This window comes from Nuphar pumila, chromosome 13, assembly GCF_984573655.1.
Source record: "Nuphar pumila chromosome 13, dmNupPumi1.hap1.1, whole genome shotgun sequence".
Classification (NCBI taxonomy): Eukaryota; Viridiplantae; Streptophyta; class Magnoliopsida; order Nymphaeales; family Nymphaeaceae; genus Nuphar; species Nuphar pumila.
The window spans coordinates 75,657,477-75,682,909 of NC_143261.1; the positions used below are offsets into that span (position 1 = coordinate 75,657,477).

At 39.6% G+C, this 25,433-nt stretch overlaps 1 protein-coding gene across 4 annotated transcripts in view; it reads right to left on the reverse strand.

Moving 5' to 3' along the window:
- LOC149818751 (MUS308 and mammalian DNA polymerase-like protein) overlaps positions 1-25,433 on the reverse strand; it is a 117,362-nt gene that overhangs the window by 58,455 nt on the left and 33,474 nt on the right. For all 4 annotated transcript variants that reach the window (XR_016427135.1, XM_089984582.1, XM_089984581.1 and 1 more), the window contains exons 7-10: positions 12,839-12,944; positions 12,554-12,754; positions 11,437-11,631; positions 62-223 (exon numbers count right to left, since the gene is read on the reverse strand). Coding sequence is in view for 3 of the 4 variants with exons in the window: in XM_089984582.1 (XP_089840708.1) it covers positions 62-223; positions 11,437-11,631; positions 12,554-12,754; positions 12,839-12,944 (664 nt within the window). In the remaining variant the exon portion in view is untranslated. The remainder of the gene's footprint in view (positions 1-61; positions 224-11,436; positions 11,632-12,553; positions 12,755-12,838; positions 12,945-25,433) is intronic.

Below are 25,433 nucleotides of genomic sequence, written 5' to 3' on the forward strand. Positions count from 1 at the left end.
ATAATAATAATTTTTCAAGTACATCTTGCAACAATGCTGTGATATATAAATTAATATGTACCTCATTGCACAATTCCACAACATGTTCCGGATCTTTACCTCCAAGATCAGCATGATTCTGGATAGTGCGCACAATATTCAAGTTTTTGTCAAAAATGGTATTGCCAATTTTGATGTATTCCTCTAGTGGAACAGGCCGAAAATCTGTTTGATATAAAGCTGCCTACAAAGGTTATGTTTAAACCAACATAAGAAAAAAATCAATTGAAGCAAAAAGGATAAAAAAGAAAAATGACATGCAGAATATCCAAATAAGCCAATTAAGCCACAAATCTTCATATGTTTAAATGTCCAATTTATAGGCCAACTAGCAATGCTTAAATGGTATAGAGCTAACTTGCAATGAGGAGAACCAAAGATGAAGATATAAATTTGGATCCTTGAAGAAGACATCATGAGCCATTACTAAGCTCTTGACAGTGATAGCATTAATCTCACAGTGAGCCAATACAAGGACATTGTAACGAAAACAGTAACCCTGTACAACCCAATGTATTTGCAAAAATGTGTTTTTAGAGTAGTAAATTATTATCTTCCCTTTTTATGATAGAAGATAAATTGTAATAAAGAACTTCTCCATTATAGACCAGATAAAAGCCAACACAAGTTGGACTCTCCATGGGTTTCTAGGCCCAAGTGGAGGTAGGACCCACTAAGCTTAATTCAAACAAAACTCTGATGAAGCTCTGCAGAAGACAAGGAAGAGAAAGTTCTCTGCAAAGATGGACTTCTCTACAAGCCTATCAAGATAAGGCTCACCCCAAGAGTTCTATCCCAACTTAACTAGGATAAAGGGGATTGAACATGCCTATAAATAGCACCGTAGGGGAAGGCATTAAGTGGCAGCAATACAAGCAATAGTGGCAACAGCAAGAGAGAAAGACGAAGAGGAAGAGAGAAAGGGGGAGAGAGACCGTGGAGTTGTGAGCAATCTCAAGGAGTCAACAAAGCACCTCCATCAGGGGCAATCTTCAACAAATCCCAATTGGAAAGAAGATTAATCTTATATATTGAAGGTACCACCTGAGTTTATTACTCTTGTAATCCTTGAATTAGGGCATATCAACTTGAGACCAACTTGTAATTCTCAAGTTAGGACATATCAACTTGAGACGATCACTTGCACTAAAAATTATCACTATAATGGATTTTACCGGCACTACTCTAAGATTATTCCCATTGATCATAAGGGTTATACATGTAAATATATTAACTAGTGGTTGGCTTGTTTTGTGGTCTGTGATTCTCAATTGATTCCCATATAGACGGGAAGGCACCGCATCCCAACAAATGGTATCAGTAGTGTTTAAAAACCCGATGACTCCATTGACTCGGCCCAACTCAGTCATTCAGTGGGCATTCAAATCGCTATCCCATTGTGTCCATGGGACACCTGCAGTGGGAACCACGCACATCTACGTTCCCACAAAAACAAGGGACGCACAGACAGGCAGGACTGGGTGTCCCGTGGACAACGTTTTGTTGTCATGCGTTGTTCTGTCCCCTCCCATGGGACACCAAGAAAACAAGAATGTTTGTATCCTGGCATGTTTGTGCATGTAAGGATATCGGCAGACAAGACACTTCCTTGTCCTCCCGTCTGCAAATCAAATGCCCCCTTCCTAGGTCAACCCAATGAATGAACCGGAAAGTCACAAAACTCAGCCGAGTCAATCTAGTTTTGGCAGGACTCGGCCAAGTCATAGGTTTGACTTGGCTGACTCATATATATATATATATATATATATGAAATATAATATACATATTATGCAAATTATATATAAAAAGATGGTTATACTTATAGATATATTAATAAAATTATAAAATAAATATATTATAAAAATATCATATAATGTATATTATATACATTATATTAGTAGATATACTATAAAATGTATGTATTATATACATATATGTTACATAATTTATATAAAAGATAAAGTTGACATGATTTGGCTGAGTCACGAGTCAATCCATGATGAGTTAGTGACGAGTCACTGGGTTTTTAAACTATGGGTATCAAAGCCTAGTTCATAGTTTTGGGTTATTTTCATGTGAGGATCACAGAAACAACCACCACTTGGATGATTAGTCTCAATGGAAATAATTTGTTAATCTAGAAAGTTGACTTTGGTTCATCTTCAATAAAAAAGAGAGGGCCAAGAATGTTCAAAGCAGCTCCTATGGAAGAAGCTACTAAGCAGGGGGAGCAGCTACATCAATAAATACCAGTGAGATCTCAGTTGGAAAGGTCTATAATAATAAGCCAAATACTTGGTAGGCACGAGTACTACTTGAAGATTTGAACTAAGCAAACAATCCACCAAGGGAAAGCCCTCCTATGAGTCTAGAGGGGGAGATTGTGGACCTGATAAGTGTAAGAACTCAAAAAAAAATTTAATTTGCTTGGATTTGGGTCGGATCCGGACCCAGACCCGACCCAGACCCAACTGAGGCACCGCCTCTGTTCCACTTATAAAAGACGAGGCCGAAGGGGAGGGGAGGTTCTCGAAACCCCCCTTCCACCCAGACTCTCTTGTCCCTTTCGACTCCCAACGCTCCCTGCGTTGCCGAGCACCGCCACTAACGTCGGCGACCTCCCCCCCCCCCCCCTCCGGCAAACTCCTTCCAGCGAGCCAGCCGATGACCTACCCCTCTCCGCCTCTCGCCCTCTCGTCGCTTTCCTCGACTGCCATCGTCGGCAGGCACAGCCACCGGCGACAGCATCGCCGGATTTCCCCCCCTTACCGGCGACAGTCGCTCCTCTTCCTGTTGCGATCTCTCGGCTAATCGAAAGGCCCTGACGTCGACAGCCTGCTCGAGCCTCCACTCTGCGACCTCGCCGGCGACGCTCGCATGCCGGTGATTCTTCCTCAGGCGACTCCCCAGGTACGCTTCTCTTTTTACTTCTCTCCTCTTCGTCTCCCCCGACCCTCCTCTTCAAGGGTCGGTGAACCAGAGCCACCAATTGTGGTGGCTCTGGGTCTGCCAGGGAGGGAGGTGCTGAGCACCTCCCCTCATTTTTCCCCCTTTTTCTTCTTCGTCTCCCCTATTTTCTCTCGCCTCCTCTTCTTCTTCTCCGTGAGAGATCGACTGACAGGGGGGCAGAGCCCCCTGCCGTCGCCTCTCATCGGCAGGGGGTTACCCCCCTGCCTTTCTCAGGATCGGCCGACAGGGGGTTGAGCCCCCTGTCGTCGGCAGGGGGACTCCCCCAAGCATCTATCTCCTTGGGTCGACTGACAGGGGGGCAGAGCCCCCTGTCGTCGCCATTCGCCGTCGCCATTCGCCGGCAGGGGGCTCCGCCCCCTATCACTTCCTGTGTCGGCAGGGGGCTCCGCCCCCTGTCGCTTACTGTTTCGGCAGGGGGCTCCGCCCCCTGCCACTTGCCGTGTCGACAGGGGGCTCCGCTCCTCCTGTCCCTCTTGTTTCGCCGGCAGGGAGCGGAGCTCCCTGTGTCGGCCCATCTTTTCGGCAGGGGCTTTTGCACCTCTTCGTGGTTCTTCCAGCAGAGGAGGGGCTCGCCCCCCTCCTCCCTGTTCTCCATGTTCGATAGGGGAGGGGCACGACCCCTCCCTGCTTCTGTTACGTCAGAGGAGGGGTCGAACCCCTCCTCCCTGCTCCTTGCTCCCTATCATGGCAGGGGAGGGGCTGAGCCCCCTCCCTGCTTCGTGTTATGACAGGGGAGGGGCTGAGCCCCCTCCGTGCTCCTTGTTGCAGCAGGGGAGGGGACCGAGCCCTCCCTGTGCCTCTTTTCTCGTTAGGCAGGGGCATCGCCCCTGCCTTCGCTGTTTTTCGATAGGTCGTGGCAAGCCCCCTCGCCTCGCCTTTCCCTGGCATCAGGCAGGCCTCCGTTCGTTGTTGACAGGCAGGGGCTTCGACCCTGCCTCTCTTCTGCTTTGTCAGGCAGGGGCGCAACCCTGCCTGTCCTCGCTTTATGAGGGCAGGGGTGCGACCCCCTGCCTCCTCGAAGTCCGCTGACGGCAAGTCAGCAGGGGCTCGCAGCCCCTACCCCTGCTTCTTGCGCTTATAGCAGGTGCGCATGTGCACGATGCCCCTGCCTCTGCTTCCCTTACGTCAGAACGGCGATAGTGCCCCTGACTTTCTATTTTGGTATTAGCTTGCTAAGATCGTTACTTTTGCAGCTCGTACGACGGACCATGCTCGCGGTCCGCGACCCGAGCCCCAATAGCGTACATCCGCGGACGACAGCAAGCTTGCAACTCTCAAAGGTAGGGGAAGATTGCACAGAAGACTTGGACAATTGAATTGAGTTCAATTAACTAAAAAGGACAATTAAATAAATATATATGCATATATATATATATATCATATATATTTATACGAGTACGCATTTAACTCAAGGACGCGGTTTCGCGATCCTTGTCCTTTACTTTGCCGTTGCGCATCGCGCACAGGTTTTGTGTTGCACTCCTGTTTACAGTTCTTTTACTTTGCCGTTGCGCATTGTGCAAAGGTTCTGCGTTGCACTCCTGCTTACAGTTTTTACTTGCCGTTGTGCGTTGTGCGAGGGTTTGCGTTGCACTTCTGCTTATCGCCTTTACTTTCTCGTCGCTCTTTGCGCCTAAGCTCTTGCTTTTGCATATGTGTTGGTATTGCCTTGCTTTTGCAGATGACGTGCATGTTCTTGCTCTTTGCGTATGCCTTAAAGGCATCCTCGTGGAGGATGCAAGGGGCATTTGCCACTCTCCCTCTTGCGACAAGAGTTCAGTCGGGAGCGAGCGACACATTCTCGTCTAAGAAGAGGGATACCTCGCAAGGATCCTGGCTCTTCGTGTGCGCAGTCCTGCAGAGTCTACTTGAGATTTTAGGGAGTTGCGCAAAAGCATCAAAGACTATTCCAAACCGAAGCATTTGAAAGGATGTGACTGGTTGGTTTTGCTCGCCTTCTTGGCTTATCTCGGGTGATCCCGAATTGGGGGTTCGAGCGAACTTCTTAGCGGGTGTTCTGTTGAGAAACCCGTATCCCGTCTATCGAGGCCGGTATCGAGTCATGCAAAACATGTAGATACCTCGATAGCGGATGTGATTCGAGATAATCACATGCATAATGTTGGCACAAGGTACTGCAGTTTCAAAAGATAAAATAAAGTTGATAAACTTACATCTTTGTGAAACACTCCTGTTGAGGCTTCTATTGAGGAGTTATACCCCCCTTCATCCTAGAGTACTTGTAGTCGTGCACGACACGTCTAGTACTGCGATGATCGGATGAGATAGTCGTGCGACCTCGAACAACGCTAAATACAAAATGTTGTAATCACATAAATGGCCTCACATTCGCCTTCACAGGCAAGATGCTCGAATGGTTTAAAGACCACAGCATATAATGGGTCGTTAGTTAAGCAACCCCTAACGTACTTATTCACTTCTATGTGTCTGTCAAGGGAGAGGACAGAGCGGTACAAACTCCAATGGACAGGTTGTTAACAACCACCCTGCGGGCAACGATCCGACCTCCCCAGTCATTGGAGTTAGGGGAAAGGGGCTACATTAGTTAGTTCAACACTTCTGCAGAAGTTGGATGTGTCCATGGCACAACCTCCTTTGGGGAATCCTCTCTCGGCTAAAGTCGTCCCTTTGGAGCGAACTCAACTAGCTATTCGGGTTATTGAAAATACATAGAATAACAGACGCCCAAACTAATCTCAGTTGGTTCTACGCTTTGTCTGCGCGTACCCGCAGGTTCGTAATTATCGAAACATAAGGTCTGTTCACACTGGTCGTTGAGTCGTGAGATTCGCTTGCACTACTGATTCGCTTGCACTACTGATTCGCTTGTACTACTGCTTCGCTTGCACTACTAATTCGCTTGCTTGCTCGATAGTTCAGTATGTTACTCGTTGAGCTGTGCACGCCTGTCAAGGCGTTACTCTAGTTGGTTAAACTGCTTACGAAGTTCTTTGCGGAGTAATAAGGAGCTTCTCAAACTAGTTAAATGCTTATAATAATAGCATTATACCAGTTGCTACATATTAGCACGTGACTTCGAACTGTTTGGTGCTTATTGTAGCGTAGCACTTGTTGGCTTGCATCTCTTATGATTGATGTAATTGCATACAGCTCGTAATCTACGAACTGGTGGCAACTAGGATTGATGTGGCCGCTTGTCTTATAAGCTGCTTACATATTGTGATATAACTGTTGCCGTATGATTGCTTATGAATAGCTTGTAATGTAATGGTTTATGCCTTACGATTAATTTAATTACTTGTTGATGGACTGATCCATTTTATGATAATTATATGTTTTACGAGTCTTGTTCTGAGTGCTTGTCTTAATCAGTTGTTTTGTTTGGCTGACGGGTAGAGTTAGTTACCCTTCGCCCATAGAATCAACTGAATTGTCATATCTGCGTGTTCTCATGTGTCGTTTACACATGCTTTAAGGGCCTATTTGAGGATTGCAGTATTCCTTGTGGCAATAACACGATGCGTAGGATTATATGCTTCTATGTGAAGTGATACGATGCATATTGCTGATATGCATGCTTGTGCCCATATTGTGGCTACTGACCCCGAGGCGGTCAATGGTTCAGAGCAGTCGATTAATGATGCATGTATCACTGAGTAGGGCGTCTGTCGAGGACCTGATCTCCAAAGGATTATCTGCGAGGGTGTGTATGATCAAGACCAGGTACCCGGCTATAGTGGTAGATTCTCTGTGAGGATGTACACTGTCCACGAACTGGTAGCCGCAAAGACGGTGAACTCCTGTGAGGAAGTGTATGGTCCAAGACCAGGTATACCATCTAGGGCGAAATTCCTTGTGAGGTTATACATTTCCCAGACCCGGTGATCCGACGTTGATCTTGTTGTTTGTATTAGTGGCTATCGACCCTGAGAACGGTCATTTGTGTTGATGCGTGTATCGCAATGATTTTCATTGGATATGGCATCTGTTGGGGACCTGCTTCCCAAAGATTTCGCTGTGGGGGTAGGTATGATCAAGATCAGGTGACCCGGCTAGAATGATAGATTCTCTGTGAGGATGTACATTGTCCACGAACAGGTAACCGCGAAGTCGGCGAACTCCTGTGAGGAAGTGTATGGTCCAAGATCAGGTATACCCTCTAGGCAGTAATTCCTTGTCAGGTCGTATATCTCTCGGACCCAACGATCCGACGTGGATCTTGTGTTTTTGCTTACCATAAAAAGTTATGGTGAGTTGTGACGATCTCCTGAGATTGTTTGTGATAGCCAACTATGAATTCATAGTTTTGACTTTCTGTTTTTGCATGATTACATGCAGGACTCAGATGTGAGAATCAGATCGTTAGCGATTTGAGTTAGTGATTATGTTTTGGACCTTCTACGGAAGGGTGAGCTTTTCTGAGAAAGTATGACGCCTTAGTGAGTCATAACAGGTGACAGTTGGCCGCGTAAGGTTTTGAGAGATGAGAATAGATTAAGGTTGTTCAGGACAAAGCGTTTGTTAGAAGTAGTGAGTGACAAACGATGTCCTGATGGTGATTAGATGCAGAGGTTCTAGGAACGATAACAAACTAGTTGTGTGGTGGTTCACAGCCTACGATCAAATGGATCGTATGCTGCGTTGGTCACTTGCACTGCTTACTTGCTTTGAACTGCTTACTGTTTGCACTACTTACGCATTTGTACTACTTACTCGCTCGCACTATTTATTTGCTTGTACTACTTACGTGTTTGCACTATTCACCTGCTTGCATTGCTTACTTGTTTAACTGCATATCTGCTTTAAACTGCGTAACTTACTGAATTAAATGTACTTAATTCAGGTTCTTGTAGTCTCTCTTGTGCACCTACTAGTTTTTCGCGAAACTAACCTATTCTATGGGTACAGGTGATGATTAGGTACACTACGGGCGATGGCGCGATTGCAAGATGGCTTCAAGACTTCTTCATTCTGCTCTTAACTCGCGTCCTGGATGCTTGGGTTTGTATCGGATTTCCCTTAGGCTATCCGAATCTTGTGAATTTTGGTTCTTTTAGCTAACGTGCCCAAAGTGTTCAGCTTGCCTTATTATTTATCAAAAGAAAATTCTTCCGCTGATTTCATAAACAAACTCTGAAGGAAAGAGATATTTCTAGTCTCTTGCCTGTTTTTCTGAAAAGGTTCGCAAGTTTGAAATTTGGGGCATTACAATAGGTGTTAATATTTATGTATACATTCAAGTATATGTATGTATAGTAATGAAATAGTGAAAGTAGTAAAAACAATGCCACTAAGGGTTTACAAGATTGCAATTACAAAAGTGCACAAGCACAACCCAATGCCACTAAGGGCTTAACAAGATCACAGTCAATGTGCACAATCACAAGTCCACTAAGGGACAACACAAAAAGCCAACAAGGGGCAAACGAGTAAAAAATATAGATCTTTATTGAGAAAATGCTTGAGTAAAAAGCATAAAAGAATAGGAGGGAACACCCCCTATATATACAACTCAAGGGAAGGGGAGGGACCATTGGGAGCTCCCAATAGAGTCGTTGGGAGCTCCTAATGGTCAACGGTCAATGGTAAGAAATATGACCGTTGGAAGTCCCAAAGACTCTATAGTCATTTTGACTATAGAGCCCCCAATGGTTCTCTAAAATAACAAAAAAAAAAGAAAAAGAAATTATTAAAAGAACAGATTTATTACATGTAGGTAAAATGACTAAAATGCCCCTATAGGGCAATTACCTATATATATATATATATATATATATATATATACATACATACATACATGTATACATATATTTTAATACTCTCACTCAAGCTTACGCTGAAATAACCGAAAATTTGTTGAGGAAAATAAAATGAGGTGCACAAAGAGCTTTGGTGAAGAAATCCGCAAGTTGGTATTCTGATGTGACATACAACAATCTAATAGTTTCTCTCAAATATTCATCTCAATGTGTTTGATACGCTCATGAAAGGTGTGATTGCTTGCAATGTAGACTACACTTCTATCATCTCAGCACAGCTTCGAAGAAATCGATATGATTACTCTCATATCTTTGAGAAGACTTCGCAACCATACAAGTTTCATTGTTGTCATAGTCGTTGCCAGATATTCAACTTCGATTGAGGACAAGGATACCTTTTGCTACTTCTTGCACCTCCACGAAATTAGAAAATCTCCTAAAAACACACAAAAACCTGTAGTTGAAATTCTATCATTGGGATTTTCTCCCCAATCAGCATCAGTATAAGCAAATAAATCCAAAGAAGAAGAAGAGGATAGAAAAAGCCCTTTAGTGATGGTATTCTTGATGTATCTGATAGTTCTTAACGCAGTACTCATGTGCATAGTAGTTGGAGCATGCTGAAACTGACAGACAATGAATTGCATGAGTTATATATATAGTCTGGTGATGGATAAGTAAGTGAGTGCCCCGATCAGCTAACGATAGGGTGTAAGATCTTCAAGCCTTAATTTAGCATTAATCACTTCTAGAGTTTCTACTTTTTTGATATCCGAATTTTCAAATTTGTCGCAAATGTCAGCAGCAAGCTTCGTTTGAGACAAAATGTACCATCTGGGAGAGTATGCAACTTCAATGACTAAAAAATATCTCAAATAACCCAAGTCAGACATGTTAAAAGAATTTTAAAATATTTTTAAGATCTCTAACTCCTTGCTTTATTATGATGGATTTTATTGATACTTCCCTTAGGTTCTTCCCTTAGATTAGAAACGTTTTGCCATGTAAAAATCTTGTCTTTTCATTGGCTTGTGTTGTAGTGTGTTATTATCTATTGATTCTCACATAGGCGGGAAGGCACCGCTTCCTAATATCCATATGTCCTACGGATGCCAAAATTGTGCTAACTGGTAAAAAGTTATTAAAGATGTCGGCACTCAGTTCATCATTGTCAATCATTGCCCAAGAAAACAAGTCATAATCAATGTATTTGTCACGTAGATGAAAAGAAAATGGCCTGAAATTATAGCAAATATGCATATGTTGAAAAAGAAAAGTCGTATTGTAGATACAGATCCAGATATGATCAGAATAGGTTCTGTTCTGAAATCATATCTGCAATAAATGGAAAGAAAAGAAACAAATCAGATCAGATCAGTGTAGGTTCTGAAATCAGATCTGCAATGTAGAACCAGGGATATGAATACTAATGCCAGCAGTGAGACCTTCTTTTCCTTTTCCTTCTTTTGCTGCGAGATCTGATATAGATCAGATCAAATGTGACCTGATCTGAATCTGGTCTGTTATCAAAGTCAATAAGAAGTTTCATGCAATATACACACTATATTTTGTTTTTTTGTTTTTTTGTTTTTTTTTTTTAAACGTCCCTTTTTCTTTGGCCGGCAGACATTATTTTTTTCTTGGCAGATATGGCGTCCTACTGTGGCAAGGATAAGAATTTAGATTAGACTAAATACAGTTTAATCCTATGTCACATAGACATGTCTATTGAGCATCCATACCCGTATCGACACAGCCCGACACAGGTACGCGCTGGTCTGGATCGGCTTGGGTCCAACCCTGACCCAAACCAATTTTTTTATGTCGGTGAAAGGCAGGGAGGAAGAAGACAAAGGAGGAGGAGGAAGAAAGAGGAAGAGGAGGAAAAAGAAGAAAAAAAAAAGAAGAGAAGGAAGAAGAAAACGAAAGAGGAAGAGGAAGAGAGAAGGAAGAAGAAGACGAAAGACGAAGAGGAAGAGGAGAAGAAGGAAGAAGAAAACGAAAGACCAAGAAGAGGGAGAAAAAGAAATAGGAGAGAGAGAGAGAGCATACCCTCTTCAACCTTCTTCTTCTTCTAATCTGTCCGAGAGAGAGACTTACTTTTTTATTAAAAAAAATCATTCCCTTCCCCCTTTTTTCCAAAAACTTAAGGTCACCCCCTCCCTTACAGACGTTTTTTTTTTATATGGGCCTTCCCCTCCCCCTTCTTTTCAAAAATTACAGTCACTCCCCCTTACAGACTTTTTTTAAAAATTTTGATATGGACCCTAATGTAGATCCACACGTGATCTAGTCCCAAACTCTCTCCCTCATATATAGCCGTCTCACCGTACCCTCATTTTTTAAAATTTCCGTGTCTTACCCTCCGTACCCGTACCCATGTGACAGGTCTAATCAGATCAAAGGGAAAAACATAGGGTATTCAAGAAAGGTATTTGGACGTCAGAGTAAGGGTATGTAAGAAATCCAATAATCAAATTGGCCATGTTATCTCTGGTTTTAGCCCAGTATAAAATCATGATGGCAACATCTGCAACAAAAACGGCTGCAAATTATCAAGGTTTACTTTCAAGTGCTGAAAGTCAGAAAACAGTACTAATTCTATGTAGCAGAAATAGTATAGTTCTTTTAATTGATACCACAACAGTCAGGTTAACATTCAACTTGACAATTAATATTGACATACCTGCAGCCAATCAGCAATAGCAGCAACATTTGGCATGGTTGCACTCATTCCAACAACTTGCAGTCCATGTGCAGGATTTCCATTGCTTAAACTAGAGCTATCACCACTAGATGCTTCTGACATGCCTTCACCAGTACCATATCGAAGTTTTGTCAACATAAGTTCCAAAAGATAACCCCTACTTGGATCACCAACCTGATTAAATAGCCATTATCTGTAAATTTTGCTGTATAACAAGGCCATCACTGAAAAATATTTTCAAACCAATGGTAACAGATAAGATATCTCATTTAAAGGTATATGCAATTATGCATTCACCAGGTACACTGGTTAGGAGTCACCTAAAAAGAGAGTTCTTAACAAAAAAGTTTTATGGTGACAACATTTATTGCTATTAAAGAATATGAACAGGTTTCCAACCTGTATATTAGTTACAAAATAATATAAACATATTCTTCTTAATAAAAACGGTTTACCAATAACAACATTTATAGCAATTAAAGAATATGAAGCACAGGTTTCCAAATTATATGTTCTTGGTGACATGTAATGCATGAAACCATGGCATTTAAATTTATCAAAGGGAAAAACAGAAAGAAAAGCAAGAAGTAGAGTAAGTGAGAGCATGCATGCATATGTGTGCAGGTCACTAAATGTGCAAAAGAATTGGGTTGGGTTCTGATAAAGGACTACCATGTTTTCAATCCTATTTGAGATCAAGTATTTCATCCTGGTCAAGCATGACCCACAGACTTAGCTTGGGTGCATCCAATTGGTTCTAGTTCCATAGTCTGGTCTTTCCCCAAGTTTGGATGCATCAAGAACAAACAGGTCTTCGAAATAAAATGTGCCCAATCCCCAATCGAATGCAGAGACTGGTTAACAACTTAACATATACTAGACACAATAAAAGCCTAACTGTTTCAATTAGTTTGGATCCTCAAGTAATGTCCAGGCAACACAATCATGTAAATCAAGAAATCATAAGATTCATGGGATATCAGAATACTCTGCAGATGCAAAGAAAATCAAGACAAAAATCCAATACAATCAAAGAGCATGAGTGAACCATATGTTCCCACCTTAAGAAATATTTTAAATCATAATAAACATTTACCATATGAAGCTCGTCAATCACGATAATTCCAACTTCAGAAAGGCGGCTCTCTTCTAATAATCTGTTTATTAGAGAATTTGCCTTCTCTATAGTACAGACCGCAATCGATGTATCCTTCGGAAGTGTTCCACTGCCTTGGTTCCCATAAAAACTGCAGACATGCTTGTTCAGTGGTCCAAGAAGTGTTTCCAAATGGTCAGCCTGCAGCAAATAGGAGATATGAAATGATGAACTTCTTTATGTTACCCGTGGATAATTTAACTCTACAGGGGTTAGTTACAGCACCTTCTCAGCACAAATTGACACATAAGGCAAGACAAGCAATGCCTTTTTTCCAGTAGATAAGACTTGACGGAGCATCAAGATTTCAGCAACAAAACTTTTCCCTGCACTGGAAAAAATAAATAAATAACTTTCAGAAAGCATCCTCATCAAAAAATACCTAGACAATAACCTAATATAATGTGTAATTGGTAAGAGAGAATGCTAGACGATTAATAGCAATTCATAAGGCTTCTTTTGGGAGGACACAACGGTGTGATTTTGAAGGAATCAGCAGAATGGAGAGGAGGAAAATAGGAACTCCAAAATGAAGATTTGCAAATATCTTCTTTCGAGAAGCAAATTGACAAGCCTATTTAAAAAGTTACACACTCAAAGTTTTTCTTGAACAAAAAGAAAAACATCTTCGACTTCCTCCATGAAAACCCAAAAATTCTGCAGCATCAGGATTTTGACCACATCCCTCACATTCCCATATTGCTTCATGGAGTGATGAAAAACAGAAAGTGTGCAGCTTAAGGGTGAAGACTGGGCTTTCCCAAATCCAGGGCCCAACAGATTGCCTGATGTGGTAGCATGTCATTTGTAACGATCAAACCTGATAAGTTCATCAATCCGGAAAGTTCTCCATCTACCAATGGAAGATTCGGCAGCCAATTGAAAGCCCCAGGCCCTGAACCAGGACTTGTTGGCTTCAGGACCAGCTTGGGACTATGTTCCAGAACAGGTCGGTTCAGGCCCTTTAAAACCTGAACATTATTGGGTCGAGCTGGGACAAAGAGACATTGAGGTGCCACCTCAACCCCACGCGGAACCCATCATGTTTATTAAACAGGCTGGGTCAGGCCCAACGATTACCAGGCTTCGGGCATGTTGTGCTGGCCAAACCCAGCCATCTCAAGTTGAGTACCTGACTAGTACCAAACCCAATCACCACCAGTAACGAAGGTTAAGAGTAGAGAATATCCTAAAGATATAAGGAACAGTCCGCAATACATACATGTATATATATAAGACAGTCGAATGTAGGTACAATCTAGTTGGAATCTCAAAATGCAAGTTGTTTTGACTCAATCTAACATCGTAGATGTGCTCAGCATGCTCGATTTAGCAGGAAAGCACCATTGGATCATGTTTTTATGGGAAACCACCATCGTAGATGTATTTTCCTTTAATGTGGACCTAGCTGAGGAAGGCCCAGACCCAAATCAAGGGGTCCAAGTACTTGATGTGGATCCATTTACTGCAGATCCAAGATTCAAGCCCCGAGCACTGAAGCTTATGGGACCCACCCTAGGGGCGCCACCTCATCAACCCAGCACTAAAGACCATATGGGACCCACCTATGGGGCGCCCCTCCAAAATTAGACAGTGGTGGCTTAGTGGGACCTACCTCCTTGCCGCTCTCACCTCTTTTAAGGCCTCATGGAACTCGTGTATCCCTCTTGAAGTCCCTCTCTAAAAATGGTCACGAGGAAGTCCAAGGGCTAGACCTATTTTTGGTGTGAGACCCTATTTTAGGGTTGGTCCAAGTAGGCTTACCCAAAGTTAGCCCAAGCTCTCAAGGTGTTAACTAGAATTAGGTTTTTCTAATTTACTATTGCTTGTAACTTGTGAAGGCTTTAAGAGTCCTCCTTAGGCCTATATATAGGGCCTCATTTTGTACTGGGAGGCATGAAAAAACTTGAATTTGATATCTCTCTCTCGTTCTTGTTCACATCCCTCTCTAAGGACGCCTCTCTCTAGCTTGAGTCTCTCTTGACTCGTTTCTCTCTCTCTATTGTGAGTTCCTACCCCATAGACGTGTCTCTCTCTCTAAGGGGTAGTCCCTTCTCTCTCTCTCTAGGCAAGATGATCACCTAGTGGGTATGTTCTTCCAAGTGAACCAAGGCTACAACCTAGGCCCACCCGAATTGGTGCAGTAAACTCCAACACAGCGGTGGTCTCAACCTTCTCAAGCCAAAAACCTATGAAACCCTGGCCTTCCCCAGTTGAACCAAGATGGTATCATACCCCAACCTCAGTAAGTCGTCCCTAACCTTGCTGTTAAAAATAGTATATATATATATATATATATATATATATATTGTTTATGCCATGTAATTTGCTTTTTGAGTCAGGGGTATTTTGGTCTTTTCCCCTTGTAATAAAATAATCTTTAAGGGCTACGGGTAGCCCCTTTTTTTATTTTTTAGTTTTTCTTTTTTTTCATCCTTGACAAAAAGGCCAAGGCCATTTGGTCTTTGACCAAAGAGTTGTTGGGAGGCTGCCCAATGGTCATATTTATGACCGTTGGGAGCTCCCAACTGGTCTCCCCTAAAAGGGGATTTTTGTGTATAAAATTATAAATAGGGGTTGACCCCCTCTTGTTTTTTTTAATGCTTGTATTAAGCATTTGATAAATAAAGGCTTATATTTTTACATTCTTGTGTATTTTCTTTTTGCCTTATTGATTTTTGCATTGTCCCACAGCCGACTTGTGCATGTGCACTTGTATGATTGTGATATTGTAAGCCCTTAGTGGCTAGTGTTTCATGTTTTCGCATATTTCATTACATGGTATCAAAGCAATAGTATTTTTGGACTTGTGGAAGGTTGCCATCAAGTGTTTGTGTTTGTGTTTGTGACAAAGTCTCCTAAGGGATGGTGCTCTCATCTTCTCATTTTCACTATCTTCCTCTTTTTCTCTTACTCACGCAATGGAGACCAAGATTGATCTCTCCTTCAAGCTCAATGAAAAACAATATCAAAAGAAAAAAGCTTTGGGGTTATGTGATGGGCACTATCCCCGAACCCCAACTCAAGCTCACAAAACTAGGAGGAGGTCAAGAGAAAGCCTTAGAGGGAGATGATCGTGCCAAGGCCATTGAAGATCATCATAAACAAGTGGAAGATTGGGAGAAAAACCATGCAAAAAATCTTGCATGGTTCATGAACAACGTCGACCTTAAGGTATGTGCAAACATTGCAAAATTTTGAAAAGCCAATAAAGCTGTTTTTTTATGAAAGGTATGTATACCTAAAAGGATCTTGCAAGAGCATATTTTTTGCAAAAAAAAACTTAGGACCACCAAGCAAGGTGAAATGAGTATCCAAGACTTTTATAATGTTTTGAATCCCCTATGGGATGAACTAACACTTTTAAAGCCTAGGTGAGTTGCTACTGAAGACATAGAACTTAGGCAAAAACAAATGAAACAAGAGAAATTTTTTCAATTCATATATGGGCTTCGTCTCGAATTTGAGCAAGTTAGATCTTCTCTCCTACATAGATCTACTCCTCTTCCTCTTGAAGATGCTATTGCCGAAATTGTCCAAGAAGAAACTGGTTTTGGTATGAGTAAAAGCTGTGATGAAGTCTTGGCGGTATCTAAACCTGGCAACCATGTCAAGACCTATAAGCCTTTACACTTTGGGAGGCAAAATAAGTATAGTAATAATAATAACTATAGTGGTGGAAGAAAATTGATTATTTGTCATCATTGTAATGAGTTGAGTCACATTAAACCTGTTTTCCCTAAGTTAAATGAAACCTTCAAGTATAAGGTTGCTTCTATTGAAGAACCTATTTCCAAGAAGGAAGAAGGCAAAAGTGGAGCAGATCTTAAAGACACACTTGGTCAAATATTAATGGCACTTCAAATTCTTAACGCAACTTCTCCTACATAGGGTGCCGCCATCAACTAATCATCTTCACCTGTTACATACTCTCGGATTCTAGATTCGGGAGCATCTTTCCATATGACTCCTCATGAGAATGTCTTATCCAATATATGTACCAATTCAAATTTGTCATGTGTTTTTATTGTAATGGAACCATTTTGAAAATTAAGAGTACATGAACATTAGATTCTAAAACATTTTCAAACTTTTCTTGTTCCAAAAGTCAAAGTTGTTCCCAAACTAAATTTAAATCTTTTTTCGGTTTATCAAATTGCCGACCATGTTTCTTGTTCCTTCTCAACAAACTTTCAATGTTTCCACCGTAAGTTTGATGGAGAATGTTAAAATTATATATATATATATATATATATATATATTTATATATTTATATATTGTTTATACCATGTAATTTGCTTTTTGAGTATTAATCTTTAGGGACTGCGTGTAGCCCTTTCTTTATTCTTTATTTTTTATTTTCCTTTTTTTCCTTGACCAAAAGGCCAAGGCTCTTTGGTATTTGACTCTTGGGAGCTCTTAACTCCCAACACCTCTTTCGAGCTCCCAAGGGTTCTCCCTAAAAGAGGGTTTTTGTGTATAAATAGGGGTGGACCCCCTCTTGTGTTTTTAATGCTTGTATTAAGCATGTGATCAATAAAGGCTTATATTTTTACATTCTTGTGTATTTTCTTTTTGCCTTATTGATTTTTGTATTGTCCTATAGTGGACTTGTGCATGTGCACTTGTATGATTTTGATCTTGTAAGCCCTTAGTGGCTAGTGTTTCCTGATTCCGCATATTTCATTACACTTGCCTTAACCCCAAAACAAGTTTAGAAGCCCTCGAACTCAAATCTGCCCAAACCAGAATTTCTGACGGAACCAGTTTTTCGTCAGACTGAAAAAACTCACCCTGCCCAATCCATAAGGAGTCTGAGTTTCAAATTTGAACTCAGTACACCTTAGGATCTCCAGTTTCAATCCCCTGAATTTCAGAATTTATAGAGCTCACTTAGGAGAGCTATTTAATAATTCGGGTCTACCTAAACCAAAACCCAGTCTGACTGTAGAAAACCCTAAAAAACCTACCACTTGTCATAATCATATCTCCTAGAATATTAACCCTTTGACCCTGAAATTTTAACAGTAGCTAGTCCCAGGTGTTTAGAAACTTTTCCAAAAATTTGGTATTTTTTTGTGGCGTTGTTTGGACGTAGTGAATTTTCTACCAAAACCTGTCAAAAAAACAGAACCCTGTCTACCCGAATTTGACTTTGACCTAACCATTGACCTCACCGAGCCCACTTAACCTCTAAAACCCTAAACCTAGACCCAGCCACGCATCATCATTACATGGTATCAGAGCTTGTAGGTGTCATCACCCTTGGGCCTTATTGTTTGTAAGTGTTTGTGAAGGGTGTTATCTTAAAAACACATTTTTCTTCTTTTTATCTCTTTCCTCTTTCGTCATGGCCGACAAAAAAGTTAAGATAGATCTCTCCTTCAAGTTGAATGGAACCAACTGCATAAGTGGGCGGCTGCTATGGACAACCACAAGGGAAAGAAACTTTGGGGATACATTAGTGGTTTGATTCCCAAACCACAATTAAAGCTCACTCAAAAGGAAGGAGGACTAGAAAATGCTCTAAATGAAGAGAAAGAGAAAGCTATACAAGATTATCGATCCAAAATAGAGGATTGGGAAAGTGAGCATACTAAGATACTAGCATGGTTTATGAGCAATGTTGACCTAAAGATATGCGCTAATCTTGCAAAGTTTAGAAGGGCCAACCAAGCATGAATATTCATAAAAAGTATGTATACACAAAGAGACTTTGCTATGCACTTCTTTTTATAAGAAAAAATTAGATCTAAGAGGCAAGATGATATGTGTATACGAGAATATTATAGTACCTTAACCCTCTTGTGTGGTGAACTTGCTCTTCTTAAACCCCGATAGAAAAGAGTAGCCATTGAAATGATATAACGCCAAATTGAGAGAGGATACTTCTTTAGCTTTCTACATGGCCTCTGTCTGGAGTTTGAACAAGTGAAAGGAACCTTACTTCATAGAACTTCATCTCCTCCTCTTAATGAAACACTTGTCGAGTTATACCAAGAAGAGACTCATCTATCCAAGAACAAGGAAGTTGACGAAGTACATGCGGTGTCTAGACCGGAGAAAAACATAAAAGCATATAAGCCTCCTCATTTTGGGAGAAGTAACTATAGTGGAGAGAGAAAGATTATATGCCACTTTTGTAATGAGTTAGCACATATCAAGCCAGATTGTCCTAAGCTTAAAAGGAAAGTGGCTTAAGTTGGAGAGAAGTGATTCAAAGCAAATGAAGAATCAAAGAGGAAAGGAGACATCAAAGACTTCATTTTTCAACTTACAGAAACTCTCCAACAATTTATGAAGAGTTACACTTCTACTTAATCCACTAACGGAGTCGCGGTCTCATCACCTTCCAAGACATGGTATGTCTTCTTAGATACTTGACTTGGGTGCTTCTTTTCATATGACATTGAATGCCTTTCTTCTATTAGAACAAAGCACTAACTTTTTTAAATCTTTTTTTCCTACCGCCAATGGTACACCCTTAGATGTTAAAGATATTGAAAATCTTAAAAAGTTTTAAACAAATCAAAAGAATTCTTTGTTCCAAAAATTAGAATCATTCCAAAACTAATTTTAAATTTTTTTTTCAGTTTCTCAAATATCTGATCATGGTTGTAGAGTCTCTTTTTCACCAACAGATTGCTCTGTGCAAGATTTCCGATCCAAGAAGTTGATTGAGCAAGACCATAGGAAAGGGGATCCCTATTATAGGGATTTTTTGTCTTCACCTTCCAAATCATTTTGTAATCATGTCCAATCTAAGGATGTTATCACTTGGCACAAAAGACTTGTCATCCAAATGCTTCTAAATTGTATATCTTTCCTTTTTTGAAAAAAAATTGTAATGAAAAGGAACTTGCAATGATTGTATTCGTGAAAAAATGCATTCTTCTCATTTTCCTAATAGTAACTTTGTTTCTAAAAGACCCTTTGAGTTGATGCATTCGGATGTACGGGGTTCAACTTCAGTCATGTTTAAGGGAGGTTTTTCTTATTATGTCATTTTTATTGATGATTATACTAGGTATACTTGATTGTACTTCCTTAGGTTCAAATCCGATGTTTTTCCATATTTAAAGAATTTCATAACTTTATCAAAAACTAATTTCAAACCAACTTATTGATTTATAGATCTGATTCGAGTGGTGAGTGTATGTCAAATGAATTTCAACATTATTTTAAACAAAATGGGATCATTTACCAAAGATCTTGTCAAAAAACTATGCAACAAAATGGACTTGCAAAAAGAAAACATAGGCATATTATTTAAACAACTAGAACTCTTCTTATTTGAAAAAATGTCCCTAAAAGTTTTTAGGTTGAAGTCGCTCTTACATTTATATATCTTATCAATAGAATGCCTTCCTCTTCTTTAAAAAATATTTCACTTTTTGAAAAAGTATTCAAAATATCTTTGAAATTCAAAAGATTAAGGGTCTTTGGGTGTAAATATTTTGTTCTCTTCCAAGGAAAGGATAAACTATCTCCTAAAGCTCTTGAATGTGTTTTCTTAGGTTATTGAGAGAATCAAAAGGGATACAGATGTTATGATTGTAAAAATGGCAAACTATATATTTCAATAAATGTGACATTTATGGAAGATCAAAATGGGTTTGAACACAATGAACCTAAGGAGGAAGTCGACTACACTTTTCTCTTTGAGTTATTACCTAAGAACAATTCCGATGTTTCTATTAATTTCAATAATATTGAATGTGGTGATGAAAGTGTTTCTCCTGCTATTGATAGGGATAATACCCTTGATGAGAACTTCAATGAAGTTCTTGTGTATATTCGACGGGATGGCGAAAGTACTCATCAAAATGCTTTTGAAATTTATTCCCAAAATACGCCTTTAGAAGAAAAGCTAGTTGAACCATTGTCTAAAAAAACTCCTAGGATATCTAGACCTCCTCAAAGATTTGTGTCCAAGTCTTTTTCACCAAGATATAGAGTTTGTTTGATGATGATTCATGCTTATCATGAACCATCAAATTTTCATGAAGCCAAGCAACATTCACATTGGGTAGATCCCATGACATTAGAATCAGAAGCTCTTAACAAAGCCAACACATTGGAAGTAGTAAATTGACCCTTAAAGAAAAAGACTATTGAGTGTCGGGTCTTTAAATTAAAAACCAAAAGTGATGGCTCTTTAGAGAAATATAAAGTTAGGCCAGTTGTCAAAGGATACTCGCAAGAGTACATAAATAATTATGAAGAAACCTTTGCCCATGTTGATAGGATGATTAGTATTAGGACTTTGATTGCCTTAGCATCCATCAAACAATGGTCTATATCTATCAGTTAGATATCAAAAATGTGTTTCTTAATGGTGACCTTTGTGAAGTTTACATGGATCCTCCTCCTAGGTTTGATATTGAAAAGGGTAAAATGCTTAAATTCAAAAAGGCTCTATATGGTCTTAAACAGACCCCAAAAGATTGGTATGACCAATTTAGTATGAGTTGCTATTGATAGTGGTTTTGTTTCTTGTTATACTGACACTACTTTATTTGTGAGAAATACAGGAAACAGTATAATTATTTTGTTATTATATGTTGATGATATCATTATCATTGAGAGTGATAAAAAAGGCGTTGAAGAAATTAAAAAATATTCTTAAAAAAATTGATATGCCTGACCTTGGTTTTTTGAGATTTTTTAGGTATTGAAATCGCATATTCCCCCTGGGGTTATGAGCTTTCTTAGATGAAGTTTGCATCAGATATTAATGTTAAATCTGGTCTTACTAACGAAAAAAAGTGGATAACTCCAGAGGTGATCAATGAAAAGATGAGGGCCGATGATGGAACTCCCTTAGAGGATCCCACTCTCTATCGTCAGTTCATTGGGTCTCTTACCTACTTATATATCACCACGTCGGATATAGCACATGTTGTTCATATTGGAAGCCAATTTCAGCATGCACCTACCATTATTCATATGGTTGTCGTCATGCGAATTGTCAGATACCTAAAGGGGACAGTGATAAAATGACTTTTGTATCCTCTAACTTAATTATTGAATGAGGTGGTAACCCCAATGATCGTATTTCTACTACAGGATATTGTATTTCTTAGGGATTCGTTTATATCATGGAGATGTAAAAAACAACAAAAGGTGTCATCGCCTTTCACTGAAACTAAGTACAAGGCAATGGCGACTACTACTGCTGAACTTGTTTGGCTGAGGCGTCTGATCAAGGATATGGGAGTCATCATCTCCACTCATTTGAATATGTATTGTGACAACAAAAGTGCAATCTATATTGCTAGCAGCCACACCTTCCTTGAACGCACAAAGTATATTGATTGTCATTATATTCGAGAAGAATTTATGAAGTGCACTATTGAGCTTCCTTATGATATATCAGAATAACAGCTTGCAGACTTATTCACCAGAGTTGTTGTCGCCTTGCTTTTGTTTCCTTCTTGGCAAACTCTGAGTGATCTCGTCATCAGTTTGAGGGGTTGTTAATATATATATATATATATATATATATATATATATATATATATATATATATATATATATATATATATCTTGTTTATGTATATATATTATGTTCCTATGATTGTAAATTAGTAATGTCCACCAGGGAGCATTTTCGTCATTTTCTCTCTATGTAATAGGAGTTGCCCATTAGGGGCAGCATTGTAATCTTTTTAATTTTCAAATTTTTTTGTTTGTTGTCCCTTTTACTAATGTGAAACGGCATTATTGTATACAGCCAATAGAGTCGTTGGGAGATCCCCAACAGCTCTTTGAGCTGCCTTGTGGCCTATTTAAAGAGGTTTTCAGCCACTCTCTTTGTTAATGCTTTTCTAAAGCATTTTAATACAAAATCCTATTTATTTTTATTGTGCTCTCTTGCTCCTATTTTGAGTGTGATGTGTTAGCCCTTTGTGGCTTTATTGTATTTTGATTATTAGAGGTTTTTTGTATTTGTGCGCACATTGTAGCCCTTAGTGACATTGTTCTTGTGCACTTGTGTTTTCATTACAACATATACAATGTATATACATATATAAGATAAATACATTTAACACCCTTCCCCCTTAAACTGTCGGGGAAATGACCGAAAGTTTGTCAAGAAAAAACAAGTGAGGCCACGACAAGGCCTTAGTGAAGAAGACGGCAATTTGATATTCAGGTGTCATATAAGGAAGTTAATGGTTCCCTTGAGCAATTTTTTGCGAACATAGTGGCAATCCATCTATATGTGCTTCATACGCTCGTGGAAGATGTGATTGCTTGCAATGTAGATAGCATTTTTATTATCGCAAAACATCTTCGTAGGAGTAGAGATATTGATGACCATATACTTTGGAAGATTTTTCAGCCACACAATTTCCAAGGTAGCAGGTACTTCGCTTCAATGAAGGAAAGTGACACTTGTTGCTTCTTCCACCTCCAAGATATGAGGGAATCTCTCAAAAATACACTATCATGCTGTAGAAATACGATCACGAGGATTATCTCCCCAATCAGAATTTGTATAAGCAATTAAATTTAAACAAGAATATAAGAGGAATAATCCTTCAATTAAAATGTCGTTAATATATTGAATGATTTTCATGACTGCACCCATATGAATTAAAGTGGGTGCATGTGGTAATTGGTTGACGCTAGGTACTGCATGTGCCATGTCTGGTCGAGTTTCCATCATTGGCCCTTAGTTTAACATTGATGACTTCGGGAGTATCCACAACCCTTTCATCTATCAAACCAGACCTATCAACAATCTCATGTGTCAATTTCATTTGAGACAAAACATACCCTCTAGAGGAATAGGCAACCTCAATACCTAAAAAATACCTTAGAAAACCAAGGTCAGACATATCCAAATTTTCTTTAATAACATTTTTTAATAAGCTTAACTCATTTTCTATCACTACCAGTAATAATCATATCATCTACATATAAAAGCAAAACAATAATGTTTGTTCTTGCATTCCTAACAAAAAGAAAAATGTTAGTATAACAAGACATAAAGCAAAGATCAATCAAAACATTGCTAAAACGGTCAAACCAGGCCTTGGAGGCCTGTTTATAATTATGACCATATAAGGCTTTCTTAAGTCAAAAAACTTTACCTTCCTCTATCATGCTCGGGTGGAAGGTCCATGTACACTTTTTTACTAAGAACCTAATTAAGAAAGGCATTCTTAATATCTAATTGGTAAATTGGCCAGTTTTTAAGAGATGCTACAGCTATGAGAATCCTAACACTTGTCACTCTAGCTATACGTATAAAGGTTTCTTCATAATCAATCCTCATTCTTGAGCAAACTCATTGGCTACTAACCTAGCTTTTTACCTTTCTAAAGTTTCATTGCTCTTGGTTTAACTTTCCAAACCCACCTGCATCCTATAGTCTTCTTATCTAAAAGAGGGTTCCTAGTTTCCCATGTTTTAGCTCTATCGAGAGCATCTAAATCTTCATTGGTTCTATCCAATGGGGATGATCTATGGCTTCCTTGTATGTAGATGGCTCATGAAATACATGAATGGCTAATATTGAAGCCATATATTTTGGGGGAAATGACTCATATGAGACAAACCTACTAAGGGCCTTAGATACATGATCTGATCTCCTAATGATTGGTCTCCTCTATTGGGTGGTTTTGCATAAACTTATCAAGTGCACCCATTATTATGTCGGGAATAAATATTAAGTTCTTGAATGCCATTGATAATATCATCTTCATTTCTAGAAAGGTTTGGAAGATTATCATCGTTAACATAATCATTGCTAGAATCAATAACAATGCATTCATCATCATTATTATTCACAGAAAATTCATCAATGTTAGATGATTCATCCTTTTCTTAGGCAATAAAAACAAATAAAAAGGAATAACCAATATCTTCCTTCGTTACATTTTTCACAAATCCATTTTCTTCTTGAGGAAAAGTAGCATTTATATAAACATAAAGTTTTTTATTTTTTAAATCATAACATCTATAGACCTATTGATTTTCTCCGTAACCAAGAAAAATAGACTCACTGACTTTAGAAGATAATTTGTTGTTTTTTTCATAAAGAACAAAACATTTACAACCAAAAATTCTTAATCTTTTAAAATCTAGTTCAACTAGTGTTATAAAAAATGTGCCTCAAGATGCAAAAGACGTGCCTCGCATCAAAGCAAGGGGCCTTGTGCCTTGTAATGAAAATAGTGTTAATGTCGCAAGGCATACGCCTCGTATGCTATGAGGCGTACGCCTCAAGGCAAAGTGTGCCTCAGCATCAAGCGCGCGCTATGTGTAGTGTCGGGTCAAATGGGGTCAAAGTCCCCATTTGACCCAAAAAAGGAAAAAGGAGAGAGGCCCCGACCCTAATTAGCGTCGAGATCTCCTCTCTTTTCCCCTTCTTGCTCTCTCTCTCCCCGATCTCGCTCTCTCCCTCCTCGATCTCGGTCTCTCCCTGCTCTCGCTCTCTCTACTCCCACTCTCCCTGCTCTCCCTCTCCCTCTGGTCTCTCGCTCTCCCTCTCTATCTGCCGAAAGGAAAAAGGAGGAGGCAGGTACTCTATCTCTCGTCGGTCTGATTACAGTTTGTCTGATTATAGATTTTTCATTTGTCTGATTATGCATTTTTTTTGTCTGATTAAAGTTTCAAGCTCTTTAATGCTTGATTATGCATTTTTTCATGTGTCGGATTACAGTTTCAAGCTCTTTAATGCCCAATCTATATAGCATTCCTTGATTATGCTTTCATTCCTTGATTTTTCTCTTTTTGTAATCTTCACAAAATTGTAGGTGCTTTATGTTTGGTGCTATAATCTCTTAAGCTTCATTTCTAGATTATA